Source organism: Xenopus laevis, chromosome 8L (genome assembly GCF_017654675.1).
Source record: "Xenopus laevis strain J_2021 chromosome 8L, Xenopus_laevis_v10.1, whole genome shotgun sequence".
NCBI lineage: Eukaryota > Metazoa > Chordata > Amphibia > Anura > Pipidae > Xenopus > Xenopus laevis.
Window position 1 is genome coordinate 115,574,904 of NC_054385.1, and position 21,491 is coordinate 115,596,394.

At 40.6% G+C, this 21,491-nt stretch overlaps 1 protein-coding gene across 1 annotated transcript; it reads right to left on the reverse strand.

Moving 5' to 3' along the window:
- Window positions 1-370: 370 nt before the first annotated feature.
- Window positions 371-19,537, reverse strand: LOC108699035 (extracellular calcium-sensing receptor). The gene is made up of 5 exons (XM_018230893.2): window positions 19,280-19,537; window positions 18,149-18,991; window positions 14,978-15,205; window positions 13,147-13,270; window positions 371-1,287 (listed from the first exon to the last, which is right to left on the reverse strand). The coding sequence occupies exons 1-5, from the start codon at window positions 19,535-19,537 to the stop codon at window positions 371-373; spliced, it is 2,370 nt and encodes a 789-aa protein (XP_018086382.2).
- Window positions 19,538-21,491: the final 1,954 nt, after the last annotated feature.

The following is a 21,491-nucleotide window of genomic DNA, read 5'->3' on the forward strand; positions in this document are numbered from 1 at the left end:
AATTGTTTAAGCCACCCTTATTCTCCAGTGGGTGCATCCTGTTCAACTAGGAGATGTTCTATCAGTGGGTTATGCACCTGTTTTGGCATGTTGAAGACAGACTATCTCCTTACATCAATAGTTTTGTCACTGATATTAACTGATTCTCCCTCTAAATAGATAGATATCTTGATGTGATGCATTGCAATATGTCTTAAGCATACTATGTTCCAGCAAGGAAGACTTCATTTTGCAAGAATTAGCACAAAGTCATCTAAAAAATAAATATCAGTTTATTGGATGTCTACCTATTACACAAGGGTGCTATGGTTTCTGATCTATCAATCCTAGGTTTCATGCATCTTTTCAAAATATATGTACAAGATCATAATCATATCTCCTGGTTTCTAGTATTTCTTCTTGTGATATACTCTTTGCTGTTCATTCCCGGGTGCAGTAATATTATATAACATTTTGGCAAAAAAATGCAAACAAGAAAACCAGCACTTGATGATTGAATGGCAAAGATTTCTACTGCCACTGTCTGTTTACCCTTAGTACTGAGGTAAGCGGGTATAAATGTCACCCAAACACTGGCAAATACCAACATACTGAATGTAATGAACTTGGTCTCATTAAATGTGTCAGGGAGCTTCCTCGCCAGAAAAGCAACTAGAAGACTAATAGCAGCTAACAAACCCATATACCCCAGGACACATGAAAATAACACCTTGGAGCCTTCATTGCACTCAATCACTATTTTCCCTATTTCTGCTGCCATATTGAATTCTGCAAATGGAGCTGCTGTTGTCAACCAAACAATGCACAACATTATCTGAATCATTGTGCACCCAGGGACAATATAGACAGGAATTCTAAACCCTACTAATTTTATAATTTTACTGTCTGGATTTGTAGCATTAAATATCATTATGACAGTGATAGTCTTTGCTAATATGGCAGAAATGCAAAGTGAAAAAATGACAGCAAACATGACCTGGCGTATCATACATGTGATCTGGTTGGGTCTACCAATGAATGTCAGGGGACACAGGAAGGCAAACATAAGGGAGATGAGAAGTAGGTAACTGAGTTCTCTGTTATTTGCCTTTACTATGGGAGTCTTCCATTTTATTATGAACAGGAAGAACACAGAAAATGTAAGGAGACAAAAGAAGATTGAAATACAAGCTAAAGTGGAACCCAATGTCTCTTCATAGGAAAGAAATTGAATGGGTTTCAGTAGGCACTCTTCATTTCTGCTGTCAGGCCATTTATCTTCTGGGCACCTGAAGCATTCACTGTTATCTAGAACAGAAACAATATTTTATGTTAGACAGATGCTATCATGCAGCAGTACTTTTGACTATGGCAACCAATCAACAATTAGTTTAATGTAATCAGATTACTGGTAGACTGCTCTGTGCAACTGCACTAGTACAAGTTAGCACCTGTTTTGTAAATCAAACACAGACAGTATGAGTCTAAAATCATGGAACTGGATACTGAAACACTAGAGGCAAATGACTTGCTACAAAAGTACATTCGGAGACTAGAGATCCCTTTTGTTTCATGCTACAGCAACAAGAGTAAAAAGATTAGGCACTTCATAAAGTGTTATTAACTGTTATTGAAGATAAATATTTTAAACTATTTACACAATTAAATTTGTTCTTCTGTAAAATAATCAGGACCCTTAAGGTGGCCATAGACGTACCAATGATATTGTACATAACTAGTTTTTGTATGATATTGGTGTATGTATGTTAGGAACCGAAGTGACCGATATTATCAGAAGAGTCGGATATCGGTCAGCTCGTCGATCAGGCCAACTGGAAAATTTTGATCAAGCGCCTTTGAAGGCACCCATAGTCAGCCATTGTTAGTGCTGAATCATTAGATTCAGGTAGAATTCTATTGTTTCTACCTGTATATCTGATGATTCAGCTCTACAAATGTGTATTGAAATGAACAATCTTTCTTGGAAAGGATCTTTTCCAGGAAAGATCATAATTGTGATATCTATATCCATCTTTAGAAACACATTGCTTCTCAGATATTGAACCTGGGTTCAATACTCAAAATTTAAGTGATCCCAAAAACCTCTTTATGCTGCAATTACCGACAATTTGTTATTAAAAATATTTTTAGACATTACCCCACATGAGTTAATAAGATTCAGTTTATAATTTTACGACCAGAACATCTACCCATGGCCGCCATCAGGGGGGCACAGGGGGTACTACTGTACCGGGCCCGGACCTGAAGGGGGGGCCCGCAGAGACGTCCACCGAAAAATATTCAGGGGGGAGAACAGACGCTCCAGCTGCGTGCGCTCTCTCTCCTAAGGAAGAAATGCAGACTCGCCTCTACTCACTGATTTACGAGGCTGCAGTGACAGCTCTGTCCGTGCTTCAAATACTTGTTGAGTTGCAAACTCCCTCCTCGCTCGATCCTCCCTCCTCAGCTCAGCCCCTCCCCTCTTAGCCCTCCTCCGTGCTCAAGGCTGACACGAAAACCCTAGCTCACAAGCTGAACACAGAGCACGGAGGAGGGTTAAGAGGGGAGTGGCTGAGCTGAGGAGGGAGCGGCTGAGGGCTAAGGAGGAAGGATCGAGCGAGGGGGTTGTTTGCAACTAAACAAGTTTTTGCAGCATGGACGGAGCTGTCATTGCAGCCTCTTAAATCAGTGAGAAGAGGCGAGTCTGTATTTCTTCCTTAGGAGAGAGTGCAGCAGCCGGGGCGTCTGTTCTCCCAATGTCCCAGAATGGATCCCAGGGTCTCCCCCACTCATCCCTCCTCCTTCCTCTCTCTGCCTCGCACACTCAAGGCGCATCCAGGGGGAGAAAGTGCCCCCCCTTTTGCCCCTATGTACAGGGCCGGACTGGGGGGACCACCGGGACTGCCATCCAGGGCCCCCCCTGCTGGCCATCCAGGCCCCCCCTCGCCACCCTTCCTCCCCATCTCACCTATTGCAGTGCCCAGGGTTGGACTGCTGGGCCTGGGGCCCAACAGCACTGCCGTCCAGGGGCTCCAGGGCCCCCCCACCCAGGGCCCCCCCACCCCTCCTCACCTATTGCAGGGCCATCGGGCACACAAACGCTGACATCGCTGCCCAGCACACCGCGCATCACTGTGCATGCGCGCACGTTGCCGCACGTCAGGAAATTTTTATTTTCAAACTGGGATTGGGAGAAGGGTTGGGGCCCACCAGGTTTTTTTCATGGTGTCCCGCCGGGCCAGTCTGACCCTGCCTATGTGTGGATGCCCACTGGAGCCCAGCTGTGCTGGGCTTTTTGAAATAGCAGGGCCCTCCTTGACCACAGTGAAGCCGCGCCACCTCTTCCATCTGAAAAGCTGAATAGCTGAAGTCCTGAAATTGGCGAAAAGACCCAAAGTCCTGAAGCGGCGAAAAGACCCGAAGTCACGAAAGAAGGTGTAGTTGAAGTCCTGAAGCCACGAGTTCAATACTGAACACCAATTTTTTTTTAAATCCCCTGCCCGCCAATGTATTATTGTAATACTCTATAGGCCCCTGCCACCATTGTTTTTTTTAAAAAATATTCTCTGGAGCACCAATTTTTTTTTTTTACTTTTAAGGGGGCCCAATGTTTTTTTTAAAAAAAAACTTTTATGGGGGCCCTGGTGCCACAGTTTTTTTAACTTATAAAAAGGGGCCCTGACCATCAATAGATTTTTATAACTTGTGTGTGGGGGGGTCACCTTTTTTAGTGCTGATGTCTGGGTGGTGAAGTGGGCGGGATCTGGGGTGGGTGGGATCTGGGGTGGGCGGGGTCCAGGGGGCCCCGAAAATTTTGTTGTACGGGGCCCCGTGATTTCTAATGGCGGCCCTGCATCTACCCATATTGTTTACCTACTATGGGCACCATGTGTCCATGGCTACATAGGACAACCAACTAGAACTTCTAGAAATTTTCATAAAAACTTTGCCCCACGGCTCATTTCACTTTGCACCACAACAAAAAAGATGCTCAACCAATGCTTATGTCAATTTATCCTTCCCCTCTCCTACCGCATCAACCATAAATATATAGTTTATTAATTTTAATGTGGGGTACAAAGCACCCAGATATTATCTGTTGGTGGACAGGTTTATTATTAGTTGTGCCTGTTTGTAAGCAACATAGTATATTAGTAGATACATTTACCAGTTCTCCAGAGGTAATGTCAAAAATCACAGACATGTTTTAAGAAATTAGCAACATGGGAGCATGAATTTTTTAGTGAAGCAAAATGGGACAGATTCGCTCATCACTATTCACAACTTTAAACCATAGATACAAACAGACACCTTAGTTTCTAGGCCTTTCCCCATAATATGCCTCACAATGCCAATGGTTTGTATTTGTCAATATTACATGCCATAATGGTGGTGATAGCAATACTTGTTAACTATAAAATGAAGGCAAATTTATTAAGGAATTAAATCTTTTGCACTGTTTGGGCATAGTAACTCATGAAGCCTAAAGCCTTATTTGAAATGTAGGATACTATACTAAGCTAATGTACAGATGGAGCCAGAATGGATTATACATTTGAGATAAGCGCAGCTAATGCGAAATCCTACGTTGTCTCATCTCATGCGTTGCGTTTACCTGCATGTAATACAGAGTTGTGGCCACTAGATGTCACCAAATGCTAGTTATAACAAACCACATTACATATGGTGGCTTAGTGGGTAAAGTCCCTGCCTTTGACCAGTGTGTTTAGTGTTCAATCCCCAAAGTCAAACCAAGTTAAATTCTGTTGTCACTTTCAGTGCAATGAACCATGTCCCAACATTAAAAAAAAATATTTTTTTGGTGGGGCGTGGGAGACAAATAAATGGAAAAATAATCAATGGGCTTTTGTGACCATAATTCTAGGCATTAGTAATTTGCATAGTACTGTATTAATACTTGGTTGAGTACTTTACCCCCCTATAAAAACAAATAATAATTATAAAAACAAATACATACATCAATGTTTTATAGAACCTTAAATACAGCAATATTTATTATTATTTTTTTTTAACTTTTTAATAGCTGTATGTATTAGCCTAAAAGAAACGTTTTCAGCACATGCACTCGATCAGAGGCTTTATAGCCTTGTGGTTAAGTGACTGAACTTTGAAACTGAAGGTCATGGGTTCAAATCCTAGATTTTCTTTTCCCCCTTCACAATCATGATTTTTTTTTTTTGGTGTGTGGGACACTGCTAAATCAATTGAAATAAATGAATGGGAGTTGTGATAATAATTATCTTATAAAATAATAAGCCTAAATATGACAATGATTTTTTTTTAATTTTATTATGCTATTAGCCTTGAAAAAATGTTTTCGTCAGCCATAACCGCCAAAAGGCTTCATAGCATTGGGGTTAGCTCACTGAGCTTTGACACACAAGGTCATATGTTCTAGTCTTGCTTTTTTTTTTTAATTTGTACTGTTAAATGTTCCACAGTATATGTATTAGAGATTCTACCAGTTGATTTATTCATGTTAAAAATAATATTTATATTTCTGACAGCACAAAAAAAATATTCTCCTGTTATAGATTGGATTTGTGATATACACAGCAACAGAATAAACATTGCTTTATAAAATGCACCCCATGTCCTGCCAGAGAGAGAGAGAGAGACAACATTTCCAACTTAATTGGCTTTTGGCAGAGAGGCCAGTACAGCTAACAGGTGCAACTAAGATACTTTGTAACAATTTTGAATTAAGAAAATAAGTAATTGTAACAGTTTAGATAAGGCCAAATTTTGTAAAATTAACATGGTAATTAGGGGGGTGTGGCCACAAAATGGGTGTGGTCAAAAAAAATTTGCCATGCTACATGCGAAAAAAATTTTGTCCCTCTTTTTACTTATAAAATGTTGGGAGGTGTGCTGAAAGCACTCTGACCAAAGCTGCTGGGGCCACCTGTTGTTGGACCCAGTACACCCTGGACGATAAATATCCTGACATCTGGGTATGTGTTGGGGGGGTTCTCTGCAGCTCCACATGAGCCCCTGACTGCTGGTTTATGTTTTTGATATTTTCACTGCCTTTGCCAATCACCATTATCGGCTTCATTCATTAAACTCGGCTGGACAGCCTTCCCGCAGCTCCCCTGGCTGTTCCCGTCACATCACACAGCCTATAGGAAGGAAGTCACGCTACAATGCCAGTAGCTGCCCAGCTGCACACCTACAGGACCCAGAGCGGCCGATCATGGCTAAATGGCTGAATAAGTACTTCAACATGGGTAACAATAACAGCAAGAGCCCCCCGCAACCCCCCAGATCGGATTCCAAGAAGAATGGGGGGCCGAGAGCTCTTTCCACCTGCAGTACTGCAGGTAAGCTGGTGCTTGGGGGACACCATGCTCTTGTGCTCCGACCCCTCTGTCAGTTGTTGCCTGGCCGATCTCCTCTCGCTGTTGCTGCGGTACAGGTGTGGAAAAAGCATAAATGGAAAAAAAAATCAATGGGCTTTTGTGACCATAATTCTAGGCATTAGTAATTTGCATGGTACTGTATTAATACTTGGTTGAGTACTTTACCCCCCCCATAAAAACAAATAATAATTATAAAAACAAATACATACATCAATGTTTTATAGAACCTTAAATACAGCAATATTTATTTTATTTTATTTTTTTACTTTTTAATAGCTGTGTGTATTAGCCTAAAAGAAACGTTTTCAGCATACATAATAGATCAGAGGCTTCATAGCCTTGTGGTTAAGTGACTGTACTTAGAAGCTGAAGGTCATGGGTTCAATTCCTCTATTTTCTTTTCCCCCTTCACAATCATGATTTTTTTTTTTTTTTTGGTTTGTGGGACACTGCTAAATGAATGGAAATAAATGAATGGGAGTTGTGATAATAATTATCTTATAAAATGATAAGCCTAAATATGACAATGATTTTTTTTTTATGTTATTTTACTATTAGCCTTGAAAAAATGTTTTCAGCCATAACAGCCAAAAGGCTTCATAGCATTGGGGTTAGCTCACTGAGCTTTGACACACAAGGTCATAGGTTCTAGTCTTGCATTTTTTTAAAAAAAAATTTGTACTGTTAAATGTTCCACAGACAGCTGCAGCAACCTGCGCTACTAAAGACACAAGAGAGCAGGGCTGGACTGAGAGTCCAAATAGGCCCTGGCATTTCAGGTAAAACAGGCCCAACCAGCCTACACAGAGGCCCAAACAGACCCCACCAGCCACTAAATACTGACTTTCTATGGGACCTTATAGCAGCCCCTCTGGAATTTGCCAGAACCCACAGATTGCCAGTCCGGGCCTGCAAGAGAGGGGCCCCGGTCATAACTAACTAGGATTGCAGACACCTGTAGCGCAAAGTAATTAGGGACCCGGCTTACCGGGAACTAGTGTTGCCACCTGCCCGGTATTTTACTGGCCTGGCCGGTACATTTCATGGCTGATCCCAATGTTATTAATAGGGAAAAAAATTAAATATATAAGGGGGAGGCGGCCGACATTGATCCTCTGCTCCCCCCACCACCTTCACTACCAGGGCTTCCTCCAGAAATCACTGACAAGGGAGAGAGATTTCAAATCAGCGGCCTCGTTCTTCACAGACTCGCAAGACTCTTCTTCACGGACTTAGACCCACTAGAACGATCTCCGGAGTCGCTGGAGTCACATTTCCACTGTGCCAGTGCTACGTGCTTCTTACCAAGGACCACAGCTCCTTCACACACTGTCACGATATATGGGATAGAGCCAGGGAGGAGAAATCCAGCGCCAAACGATTGATCGTCGCCCTTTCTGAAGAGGACAGGAAGTGGAGTTTCAAGTTATTTATTAATAAAGGATTTGCGATTTTAAACTTTAATTTGTGTTTGTGGGTTTTTTTGCCGTATACTAACAAATTTTTTTTAAAAAATTTTGATGTTACTTGTCCTTTAACACAGGGGTCCCTGAACTTTTTTGGACCGGGGCCAGATGCAAAATTTTTTTTCGAGGACCAGGGGGTGGGGTGGGATTGGGGTCAGCGGGGTCAGGTTGTGGGGGTCAGCAACATAGTTGGATGCGCTGGCGTCCAATTCGGGGCGCGTCGGCATCCAATTCGACGCACTGGGTTCAGTGTCCACAGGCTGCTTCTGGGCTGCAGCCCGACAATTGGGGAACCCTGCTTTAACAGACCTTCCCCCCAACAAAAGTCCTACATATGTGAACACTGTAATATAAACAAACCCTGGTGCTTTTTAAATGCAAATGAGATGAGGGCATGTAATTAGTACAAAGCTCCTAGACTCAGTAACTGGAATGCACAATTAAACAATGAGGCAGGAGTGGGGGTTGGGTGTGCTGTACTATACAATGTGCTAAGTAGGGAATTGTCAGACCATTCAAATTAATTTACAATGCCTTCAATTCTTTGAGCAGAGATTCACCTGAGATCACTAAGGGCTCATACAGAGAAGCAGGTTTAAACTGTATAACAGAGCATTCTGTCCCAGTGGCTGCACAGATCCTATCTGATCCCCATTGTAAGCAGCAGTCCTGTCCTGCTTTATGGCAGCTGAGATTCTAGCTATCTGTATAACAGAACATTCTGTCCCAGTGGCTGCACAGATCCTATCTGATCCCCATTGTAAGCAGCAGTCCTGTCCTGCTTTATGGCAGCTGAGATTCTATCAATCTGTATAACAGAGCATTCTGTTCCAGTGGGGTGGGGGGCATTACTATGCACATATGCTCATGTTATTGGTGGGGGATGGGGTGCCTATATATTATTTACCTACCAGCTGACATATTTGCAGGCCCCCACTAGACTGAAAAAAGCAGGCTAATGAGGGATGTCACCGAGTAGGCCGGGACTGGCAATCTGTAGGTTCTGACAAATGCCAGAGTCCTGACCAGATACTACAAAAAAGCAAAGCATTGCGTCTGCATGCGACAGTCGCGTCGCGTCGGAACAACGCTGCGACACGATGCGATGCGACAATTCTATCTATAACCTTATTTTTGACGCATGCATCAAATTGCATGCGTTTTGACGCAGCGCGTATTATTGATGTTACAATGGAGTTCAAAAAGTAAACCCTCATCTATATTTAAGGTTTGATTTTTTGTAGTATCTGGTCAGGACTGGGAGTCAAAATAGGCCCAAACATTACCCAACCAGCCCACTAAAGAGTGACTTTCTATAGCTTGTTAGAGAAGCCCCTCCTCTGGCATTTGTCAGAACCTACAGATTGCCAGTCCCGGCCTACTCGGTGACATCCCTCATTAGCCTGCTTTTTTCAGTCTAGTGGGGGCCTGCAAATATGTCAGCTGGTAGGTAAATAATATATAGGCACCCCATCCCCCACCAATAACATGAGCATATGTGCATAGTAATGCCCCCCACCCCACTGGAACAGAATGCTCTGTTATACAGATTGATAGAATCTCAGCTGCCATAAAGCAGGACAGGACTGCTGCTTACAATGGGGATCAGATAGGATCTGTGCAGCCACTGGGACAGAATGCTCTGTTATACAGATAGCTAGAATCTCAGCTGCCATAAAGCAGGACAGGACTGCTGCTTACAATGGGGATCAGATAGGATCTGTGCAGCCACTGGGACAGAATGCTCTGTTATACAGATAGCTAGAATCTCAGCTGCCATAAAGCAGGACAGGACTGCTGCTTACAATGGGGATCAGATAGGATCTGTGCAGCCACTGGGACAGAATGCTCTGTTATACAGATAGCTAGAATCTCAGCTGCCATAAAGCAGGACAGGACTGCTGCTTACAATGGGGATCAGATAGGATCTGTGCAGCCACTGGGACAGAATGCTCTGTTATACAGCTTAAACCTGCTTCTCTGTATGAGCCCTTAGTGATCTCAGGTGAATCTCTGCTCAAAGAATTGAAGGCATTGTAAATTAATTTGAATGGTCTGACAATTCCCTACTTAGCACATTGTATAGTACAGCACACCCAACCCCCACTCCTGCCTCATTGTTTAATTGTGCATTCCAGTTACTGAGTCTAGGAGCTTTGTACTAATTACATGCCCTCATCTCATTTGCATTTAAAAAGCACCAGGGTTTGTTTATATTACAGTGTTCACATATGTAGGACTTTTGTTGGGGGAAGGTCTGTTAAAGCAGGGTTCCCCAATTGTCGGGCTGCAGCCCAGAAGCAGCCTGTGGACACTGAACCCAGTGCGTCGAATTGGATGCCGACGCGCCCCGAATTGGACGCCAGCGCATCCAACTATGTTGCTGACCCCCACAACCTGACCCCGCTGACCCCAATCCCACCCCACCCCCTGGTCCTCGAAAAAAAATTTTGCATCCGGCCCCGGTCCAAAAAAGTTCAGGGACCCCTGTGTTAAAGGACAAGTAACATCAAAATTTTTTAAAAAAAATTTGTTAGTATACGGCAAAAAAACCCACAAACACAAATTAAAGTTTAAAATCGCAAATCCTTTATTAATAAATAACTTGAAACTCCACTTCCTGTCCTCTTCAGAAAGGGCGACGATCAATCGTTTGGCGCTGGATTTCTCCTCCCTGGCTCTATCCCATATATCGTGACAGTGTGTGAAGGAGCTGTGGTCCTTGGTAAGAAGCACGTAGCACTGGCACAGTGGAAATGTGACTCCAGCGACTCCGGAGATCGTTCTAGTGGGTCTAAGTCCGTGAAGAAGAGTCTTGCGAGTCTGTGAAGAACGAGGCCGCTGATTTGAAATCTCTCTCCCTTGTCAGTGATTTCTGGAGGAAGCCCTGGTAGTGAAGGTGGTGGGGGGAGCAGAGGATCAATGTCGGCCGCCTCCCCTTTATATATTTAATTTTTTTCCCTATTAATAACATTGGGATCAGCCATGAAATGTACCGGCCAGGCCAGTAAAATACCGGGCAGGTGGCAACACTAGTTCCCGGTAAGCCGGGTCCCTAATTACTTTGCGCTACAGGTGTCTGCAATCCTAGTTAGTTATGACCGGGGCCCCTCTCTGAGTCTCTTGTGTCTTTAGTAGCGCAGGTTGCTGCAGCTGTCTGTGGAACATTTAACAGTACAAATTTTTTTTTAAAAAATGCAAGACTAGAACCTAAGACCTTGTGTGTCAAAGCTCAGTGAGCTAACCCCAATGCTATGAAGCCTTTTGGCTGTTATGGCTGAAAACATTTTTTCAAGGCTAATAGTAAAATAACATAAAAAAAAAAATCATTGTCATATTTAGGCTTATCATTTTATAAGATAATTATTATCACAACTCCCATTCATTTATTTCCATTCATTTAGCAGTGTCCCACACACCAAAAAAAAAAAAAAATCATGATTGTGAAGGGGGAAAAGAAAATAGAGGAATTGAACCCATGACCTTCAGCTTCAAAGTCCAGTCACTTAACCACAGGGCTATGAAGCCTCTGATCTATTGCATGTGCTGAAAACGTTTCTTTTAGGCTAATACACACAGCTATTAAAAAGTAAAATAAATAAATAAATAAATAAATAAATAAATATTGCTATAAAACATTGATGTATGTATTTGTTTTTATAATTATTATTTGTTTTTATAGGGGGGTAAAGTACTCAACCAAGTATTAATACAGTACTATGCAAATTACTAATGCCTAGAATTATTGGCACAAAAGCCCATTGATTTTTGTTTCCATTTATTTGGCTGTGTCCCCCCAAAAACTGAATACATCAATGTAGTAAAATATTATTAATAGAAGTTGCTGACCGTTTTTACCCACTCCATATCACAGTTAGGGCTCTTACAGACGAGCGTTTCTTCATGCGCTCCCCTGCGCTCCGTTTGGCTGCGTTCAGCCGCAGGGGAGTGCAGGTCTAGACGCTGCTAATATCTTTCTATGTGCCTGTACTGACACAGGCGCATGTAAGCGCTGAACGCAGGAAAAATGCAGCATGCTGCATTTTTCTGCGTTTTTCAATGGTTCAGCGCTTACATGCGCCTGTGTGAGTACAGGCACATAGAAAAATATTAACAGCGTCTAGACCTGCGCTCCCCTGCGGCTGAACGCAGCCAAACGGAGCGCAGGGGAGCGCATGAAGAAACGCTCGTGAGTAAGAGCCCTTAAAAGACTCAAAACTGCCACTACAATTGAAAAAAAAAAAAAAAATCTAATGACTATAAAACTGCTAAAATGGGAATCGATCCACCAACCTTTTGTATCATAAAGCAGAGCATTAGCCAACTGAGCCATTTCTTAGATCAAGAGTAAAGCTGGATCACTTTATATAAGACACTGGTCAGGCTGCTACGGAACCCAAAAAAAAAACAAAAAACAAATGCACACAAGGGAAAGGGGGACTGTGGTCACTACTTAATTTAGCTCTTCTACCTTATAAGAAACTGCTACCCATTTAGCTAAGAATGTCAAGCTTAAGCCTAAAACTTCAATCACTAAAAAGGGTGATTGCAAATCACTCTGCTGTCTACAGTCAAATATTTCAGCTCAGGAAGAGGAGAGTAAAGGTACTTTCCCCGCAGAAGCCCTGTTTCTTCCCCTCAAGAGATCCTTTCTGAAATGATCTCTGCCTTTTTGTAGCAAAAACAAATAATATAACGCTTATTAAAAAAAAAAAAATAATGGTGGGCAGATTCAAACTAATAACCCTCTATTTCCCTCTATTTCCTAGACCTACACCTTAACCACTACACTATAGGTGCTGCTTATGGGGCTTCTAATAGCTCAGGGGCCACCTGGTGTCCATTGCTTGAACTGCACCTATTTAAAATTTAAGAGCAATCCTTTCTATACGCTGGGACTGTGCGTTTCCCTGCGCTTAGTGCGAACAGCGCATTTATCTTGATCCGTTACAGCGCGTCAAACGTACAATCTATTCTGGCTCCATCTGTAGGCAGTTTATTTCAGTCTGTTATATCTTACTGCATCAGGGTAATAAGGCTATAATAATTATTATTGCACCTGCTGCAAATGCTCCCTGTCTGCCAATCATGCTGACAATTGCACAATGTATTCAGTGTGGGGATCAAGCAGTTCTGAAATTCAACATAGTAAAGACCTGTAGCCTGTAGCCTTGAGCTAGAAATCTTGCAATACTGCCCTGGGAAGTGACCTGTTATGTGTCTTGGTGTAAATCCTGTAACTATGGAGAGATGAATGAAAGGAAATCTACCATTTCCAAGGACTTAAATAAATTGCTTATTTTTTTAAACTTACACACCATTTGGGTTGAGAATCTCCCCTTGAGAACATGGTAGGCAATCAAAGCAGCAGTCCTTCTGCCCTAGAATTACAGCTCTTCTGTAGCCTTTTGGACATGGATCACTGCAGACTGAAACAGGGACCTGCGGAGATATAGTGGCAAAATGTACAGTTTGGTGCATCCTGAGAAAGAAAGAAATCACTGGTAATCTCAGCAGCACAAAAAGACCTGGATGTCCATGGAAGACAACAGTGGTGGATCATCTCAAAACCATTTCCATGGAGAAGAGAAACCTCTTCACAACAAAAGAAGCAAAGAAGTGGAATATTCTTGAATGGCCAAGTCAGCCACCTGATCTGGCAGAGCATTAAAAAGGAGGAAACCCAGAATCTGGTGATGTCCATGAGTTCAAGACTTCAGGCTGTCATTGCCAGCAAAGGGTTTTCAACCAAGTATTGGAACATCTAATTAGAGCACCTAACATCTAATCAACACTCGCAAAATGCTGGCTGCCAAGTTATTTAAGAGATCAGGTTCTGTTTATGAATTCAGTGTGGTTAACACTTCCACCACCAGTACAGTGAGGGCCCACCTGAGAAGAAATTTTTGGATGTAACCTGTGCCAGGACTTGCTTGGCTTTGCAACTAGCTGAAGTGAGTAAAATGCACCTTTTAAAAAGGTGTTACAAATGGATTAAAACTGTCTGTTGCCAGCAGTGACAGGTTTCAGCCAGAAAGGCATAGCTGAGATTTTTTGGGCCAAAGTCTGTCTACCCCTTGTGCCATGAGCCTTAGTTAGCATTCCAGTGAAAAGAGTGATCATAATTGAAATACAAATGAAATGATGAAAGGGCAATTTGATCAGAAACCTGCGCATTTGTTACTTTAAACAGATACTGTCATGGGAAAACATGTTTTTTTCAAAACACATCAGTTAATAGTGCTGCTCCAGCAGTATCCTGTACCGAAATCCATTTTTCAGAAGAGCAAACAGATTTTTTATATATTTCATTTTGAAATCTGACATGGGGCTAGACATATTGTCAGTTTCCCAGCTGCCCCCAGTCATGTGACTTGTGCTCTGATAAACTCCAGTCACTCTTCACTGCTGCACTGCAAGTTGGAGTGATATCACCCCCCTCAGCATCTTAACAAAAAAAAAGTGGAAAGTTAACCAGATAGCAGCTCCCTAACACAAGATAACAGCTGCCTGGTAGATCTAAGAACCACACTCAATAGTAAAATCCAGGTCCCACTGTGTAAACAGTGTAATTTAGAAATACAAACTACATCATAAAAAATCATGACAGAATCCATTTAATTACTTAAATGCCTCCCTGGAATGAATTTTAAGCAGGGGACTTTTAAGGAACATTTATTGGATAGCAATGATTAGCACTGCTGCCTTGGCATGCTGGTGTTTGATTCCAGTCAGGACATTATCTGCAAGGAGTTTGCACGTTTTCTCTTTGTGTGAACCTTATATTGTAAGCTCTACTGATGCTGGGAATAATGTATATATTCTGTAAAGCACTGGCGAATATTTTGATGTCGTATAAATATACAGTAGCATACTACTTAAATGTGTCTCCCATGGCAGCACTGTTGCTCACCTTTCCAAAACATATACTGCGGGTTAATAGGGTAAATCATTTGATATTATGTATTAACAGTATTTGCCACTACATGGGATTACAAAATAAATAGCAGTTCTTTAGGAAGTCCTTTATAACAGCTGAATATAATGCAGAATTGAATGGTTCCCACTATGTGTTCTTAATATGTGGAAGACCTGTGGGTACAATAAGGAATTTGAACTTGTGAGTAATTCTAGTTTAATAATACTTACTTCATTGTTTCCTGCATTCCATAGAATCTTGTTTAGCTGAATATTGAATTGCTGACCCTTTGGAGCTCCAGCGTCAATGCTGCCAATATAGACATACTGATTACTTCCATTAGGGAACAGCTGCCAATTCAGTATATCCACATAGATAGGGACATCCCCATTCTCATCAAAAAATATTCGTTCCCCTGCAGTGTTTTTGAAGTCCACTCTCTTGATGTAATGAAGCAGCTACAGGGGAAACATTTATAATTTATAAGGCCTGTATTTGATCGAATAATTCACCAAGAATGTGTACACATTTCATGAAATGAATCAACTGAACTAAATGAATAGTGTGCGATGTCAAATTATATAGTTAATTGTCAGAGATAGAGAATTCTTACTAGAAATTATTTAGTTGTACTGCCCTATTCAATATAGAAAAGGACAGACAAATGAATTTACTTATGAATAAATATAACATAACATAATAATAATAATAAACATGCAGAAGAGCAAAACAACAGCACTAGAGATGATAAGATTATCCTCCAAGATATTATAGAAGAGGAGCCACAAGGACCAAAATACAGATACCCCCTAATACCCATTCTGATCCTGGTGAGACTGGAAGTGTTTAAGTTGGAACTGTTATCACTGAGATATTCGGGGAGGCACGTTTATCAAAGGTCTCATTTCAAATTTATGTGAGTTTTTAAAAACTCCCCCAAACTTCCATAAATTCAAAATTCTAATTAATGTCTGACGAAGTTGCGCTAAGTATGGCGAAGCCTTTCAGAGAAGAAAATTCGTCCTGTAAGAAATTTGCCCATATAGGTTTTGTCTTTTTTTATGACTTTTTAGGCATTCAGGATATGCTGTCATTGACATAATAATGAGGATTTAGCTTTATCTTATCAATTTGTCTGGTATAAGAGGTAAACAGATCCTGGCGAAAAGGGTAACAGATTAGAAAGTTTGCATTTTCATAAATTTGTGGAGTAACTGAGTGAAAAGTTACGTCATTTTGCCACTTCACCAATTTATTAACGGATGCTGCCGTAAATTCGCTAGTGAAGTAGACCTACTCTAGCACTACTTTGCACCCTTACGCCAGGCGAAGTTGCGCTCTGGCGAAGGAATGTAACTTAAGCTAATTCAATAAGTTTCAGATGTTCGTGAACTTTACCTCTTGCGCCAGACTTTATGGTGTCTTTTACTTTTTTAAGGGTGATAGGCTGAAAACGATCATAAATTTTTTTGGGGGTACCCTCCTCCCCCTCTACATTTCCTAACATAGGGCACACAAAATATACAGTTTACACATGTATAGGGCAAAATAACAACTCTATTTTATGAAGTTTACCCAGGCTTGTGTAGTGTTATGTATTTGCTGCTACATATACGTCCATTGTACTTTCGCTAATGTCCATTGTACTTTTTGCTAACTTCGCAAACAATAGGTAACTTGTGCGCAACTTCGGATCTTCGTGAATTTGCGTAGCCCTGCCGAATCTATGCCTGGTGAAGTATGGCAAAGCCAATGCTGGCTGAACTTTAAAGGTAAGTAAAAATGCGGTGGTGTCTAGGCGCCGGCGAATTTTTGCGGCAATTTCGCAAATGAATTCGCACCTGGTGAATAAATTCGCCCATCACTAACCAAGTGACATATCATACAGTCCATGTTGCCCAAGTCTTCAAAGGCTTCTATTACACTCTATATAACATGCTCAGAAAACAGAATGGACTTACCATGTAGAATATCAGAATACTGATATTAAATTTTACAGAACTCCCAAAGCTAATTGCTTATGACTCTTTAATCTTAGAACAGGGTATTAAATTAGAGAAACTACTCACTGCCCTGGTTAATTCCCACTAGGCAAGTGTCCTGGCCAAATGGCTTTGCAGTCTTCTGAAAAACTTTAAAAAACTACTCTCGCCTCTCCTTTATTGCATTAAAAATTTTCAGCCCACAGTCACTACAGTGATCCCCAACCAGTAGCTCGTTAGCAACATGTTGCTCTCCAACCCCTTGGATGTTGCTCTTGGTGTCCTCAAAGCAGGGGCTTATTTTTGAATTCCTGGCTTGGAGGCAAGTTTTAATGCATAGAAACTAAGTATAGCCTCCTGTAGGCTGCAAGTCCACATAGGGGCTACCAAATAGTCTACCTGCTGTGGGTTAACCAGGTACATAGCCACATTAGATACACAGACCTGTGTCCCGTGTGGGACAAAATAAAAAAAATAAAGACAACTTGACTCGTCATCCTTCCCCTTTTTTACAAATAATTAATTACCCTGCATTCACCCCAGGCATGGATCCACTCCAATTTACCAACCATATAATATATGATAATTTGCAAAAGATCCACTTCATAGATAAAGGCAAATTCATTGACAAAAACAGTTTATGAAACGCAAACCCTTCTCACCAGCTGACCATCATAAATTCCTTCAAATTCAAAATTTTTTCCTCAGTTTAGGGAAAAACTAACCCTTAATTGTCCCCTATCTACATTCAAACATCTATGTTCCCCTCCTAGGCGTCTCTTCCTAGCCCCACTAGACCATCTCCTATCCCCTTCCATGTTTATGAATTGCCATGAATATTATAGGATTAGTGATGAGGGAATTTCTCCGATTTCACTTTGCCGAAAAATTTGCGAATTCCCCATAAAATTCGCATAACTGCAAAAAATTTGCGAAAAATCGTGAAATCGGAAAGTCCACGAAAAAATCATGAAAAACTTGAAATTCAAGTGTTTCACAAAAAAAACATGAAATTCAAACGTTTTCTCCAAAAAATCGTGAAATTTGAATATTTTAATGAAAATACTGTGAAAATCTGAAATTGACGCCGGCAAATTTTCAGGGGAGATCAGAGAATTTATTCACTGGTGGCGAAACGTGGAAATTTGCCACAAATTCATGCCAGGCAAATTTATTCGCCCATCACTACATAGGATTTAAGGTGAATATGCTAGTATGCATTTATGTGCTCTGTATGCAACCCGCATTCCAATAGCCTTTGGCTGCAATACCTAGTGAGTGGAGGGTAGCTGCTAAAGGCAGTAGTTAAGGATTTTTGATTCAGAGATACAGATATAAGTATATATTTCTTCACAACTATATGGATTGTTTGGCACAATATAGAACCCTCATACGCATATGTCTGTCAGGATATGGTACCTGCCAAGGCTGATGGTTATAAATATCAGCACAAGATCCATTCTTGAAAGGACCTTTCCCTGGAACACAGTTCTTCATCTCATGCAAAGCATGAGCTACTGCAAAGACTGCATTATGTGTTCTGTGTGTATATTTAAAGTTATAGACATCATATATATTGGGATCAATACTGTCCAGCCTCTCCTTTCCTGTGCAACTAACAGTGCCATCTCTAAGCAGTGCTGGGGCTGTATTATTGTAGGCATCATTTCCTGGCCAAACACAGTGAAAAGCATTCTCCCAAAATGTTTTCATGAAAGGATCACTTGCATATATGGAAGGATGGATGCTATGAAGAAATTCCTTAAATCCTGGTATTTTCCCATTTTGAGTTGCTAATCCAAGGCTGCCATTTAAGGTTGTTAAAATGTCTCTTCTAGGGAAATCCGAAGTAATGGACCAGCCAGGGGTTCCCAGCCACACTTTGTCAGTGATATTGTGAAAAGAAGTTTGTTCCATTAAAGAGACAAGGTTTTCTGTGGTGCAAAATAAAACTATCACTGTTGCTCTGGAAGTTTTAACAACATCAACAATGCGGTGAACAGACTCCGTGGAGGGAAATATAGGAAGTATCTCTTGAAAAGCAATGCATCCACCATTTTTTTCATGCTCTCTTGTTACTATTTGAAGACCTGTTCTCCCCAAGTCATTATCTGAAACTATTATCCCCACCCACGTCCAGTTAAAATACTTCAACAAGTCAGCAATGATAAAACCTTCATAGTAACTGTTATGTATTGTCCTGAGGAAGGATGGGAACTGTGTTTTATCACTCAGTAAAGGTGTAGCTGAAGCATAGCTAACCTGTTAAAATATAATTTAAAATCATAAAATAACAAAATCCAATTGTTTTATTCTGCACTTACACAGTCACATGCATTAACAAAAATATAACAGTAATTTCACTTTTCATTGTGTAGGCTGGTACATTATTCCAGAAAAGGTGGCAACCCTACTTTTAGAAGTTCATATTTGTGTCAAAACAATCTTATTTCCTCTATTTAATATTTACATGTAGAATCAAGGCATGCTGATCCAAATTATAGAAAAAAAACACTTTATGCTTCATATCTATCTATTCTAATTACGTACCTGTGGATATCTGTACAATCCCAAAATCCTGGCAACAGGTATTGAGGCCTTAGAAGGCATGTCACCAATAATACCCAATGGCATAATACCCTTTTTGCAATTAAAATTTGGAACACCATTTTTACTTCCTGATAAAATCCATCTTGCTCCAGTTAATGACCGCACCTCATGGTAGCAAGAATCATAGAGGGTGAAACCCAGGGTCACATTTGGCAGAAGATAATCAGAGGCATTAATTTCCATTATGGCATAAACCATTGCAAGGAGAAACCGGTAATATCTGATATGAAACCTTTAGAAAAATAAATCAGTCACATATTTTCAATCATTTGTGTTCAATGGGCTTGAATTGCTGATTGCTGAGATTTTTTTCCTGTATTCCCATATCTGCTAAGTACATCAAGACCTTTTACAGTTAACCATACCTGATGTTTTTTTTTGTATGTGCTAAGTGCTAAAACAAAGACTAAATACAGAGTCACATTTGTTTCATTTGAGCCAAAACAAACTAAACTTTTTTGCCATCTGAAATTTTTGTACTTGTTAATGATTCTAATAAAATACACACCCTTCCCCATGTGTGGTTGCTTCCAAATAGCTCCAGTGGGAAATTCAGACACAAACCCTCCAAGGTAGTTACTGTTGGGTATTATTGCTCTACACAGTAAGATTTGCTTATTTGGCAAGGTTGTAAAATGAGCAAATCTTTCCCCAGATATGCCCATCTTGGGTGGGCGATATCATGCTGGCGCTAGGACCAAACATTTGCATAAAAATGAAGGAAATGCAAAATGTCAGTGCAAGGAAACACATGAATGAACCAATGAGGTCCTTGATCTGACAGAAAAATAAGCCTGCCCGACTGCATTAAGTTGATTTTCAATTGGTGAAGGCCTTATGTAGAGCCTCATACACAGGCAGATAAACTGTCAAACTGGTTTGAAGGACTGGAACCAGCAAATTAAATCTGGCCACCATAACTCTTATATTTCCAGATGACGCCTGTCTAGAGGTAATTGACAGTCCATTATCAATTCAAGAAAAAGATAAGCATGCTCCTCACAAAGAATGCCATTTCCAATATGGGGCTGTCAGCGAAAAAAATCTAAATTAGCTCAGATACCTTACCTGACACACTGAAAAGGTTGCGGACGTTCCCTGTAGGTTACAGAAAGCTGAGTTACTTCCATATGAACAGAGAAGAGACCTCCTAATGTGATATCTCCAGCCACAGAATAACCAATTACATCTTGAGAAGACAGTCTGCATCCTTCACTTGAAGTGTTACATACGCCATCTTTATGCCATAAAATCATTAGGAACAAATACAGGTGGCTAAAGTAGATGGGCATTAAATACATATCCATTCTATATGTATGTTGGTTGGAAGCCGAGGGATGTTTACTGTAAACAAAGTCAAGTGATACGCTGTACTATACTATTCATTATTACATTTGCTTTGTACTGATCTTGAATGTAGGGATCATTATGACCTCTGAAGGTAGTGTGAAAATGGTGGAAAGTGTAATAAAGACACTGAAAGGCTAAAAGTGATTGGCTCCAGTACTTAAGAGTTTTAATCTGTCATCTGTCCATACCTACAATGCTGGCTATGAATGTTAGTAAATGTTTATTAAAATCTTACAGCATAATAATTTATGTACAGTAATCAATTTGTTAATCGATTAAAATATGTGCAGTAATGAAGAATACTACCCTAAGACATGAGCTGCTGTTCTTATCTATACTTATCTATACCAATTGTTTTTAATTCCAGATATCCCCCCAATAGTCTCAGTACTGTAGATACTCTTTTGTCTATGTATAATTTGCACTTCTGAGTCTCAACTTGTCAATAAAAGGGCCTAAATATTGACAGGAATAGGGCAAAACACAGAAGCAAAATTAGATATCAAGAAAAGTATTGGAATGATTTTAATCTGGTCATAGGGGGTTATTTAACAAAGGTCAAATTTTAGAATTTTTGTATACCTCGAATGAACTCAAATGAACTCGAATGAACTCGCAACTCGAATGAAAAAGAAAAAACGTGAATAGAAAAAACTTGATTCAGCAAGTTTAGGTTAACAAAACTGAATTAATCAGGTTTTCGGCTGGAAAAAACTCGAATTGCTTGAGTTTTTGGGCAAAACCCTAAGCAAAAAACATTGAAGGCTATTAAAATCTTCAAATGGTTCAAGGGACCTCTGCC

Bases quoted from the DNA above. Each gene is read 5' to 3' on its own strand.
- LOC108699035 (XM_018230893.2), bottom strand. From the start codon at position 19,537: ATGGTTTATGCCATAATGGAAATTAATGCCTCTGATTATCTTCTGCCA. The intron at 15,206-18,148 runs GTACCATATCCT...TTTCCCCTGTAG, and splicing joins ATAACCATCAGCCTTGGCAG to CTGCTTCATTACATCAAGAG. The intron at 1,288-13,146 runs GTGTGTAAGTTT...TTTCTGTTCTAG, and splicing joins GGAGATTCTCAACCCAAATG to ATAACAGTGAATGCTTCAGG.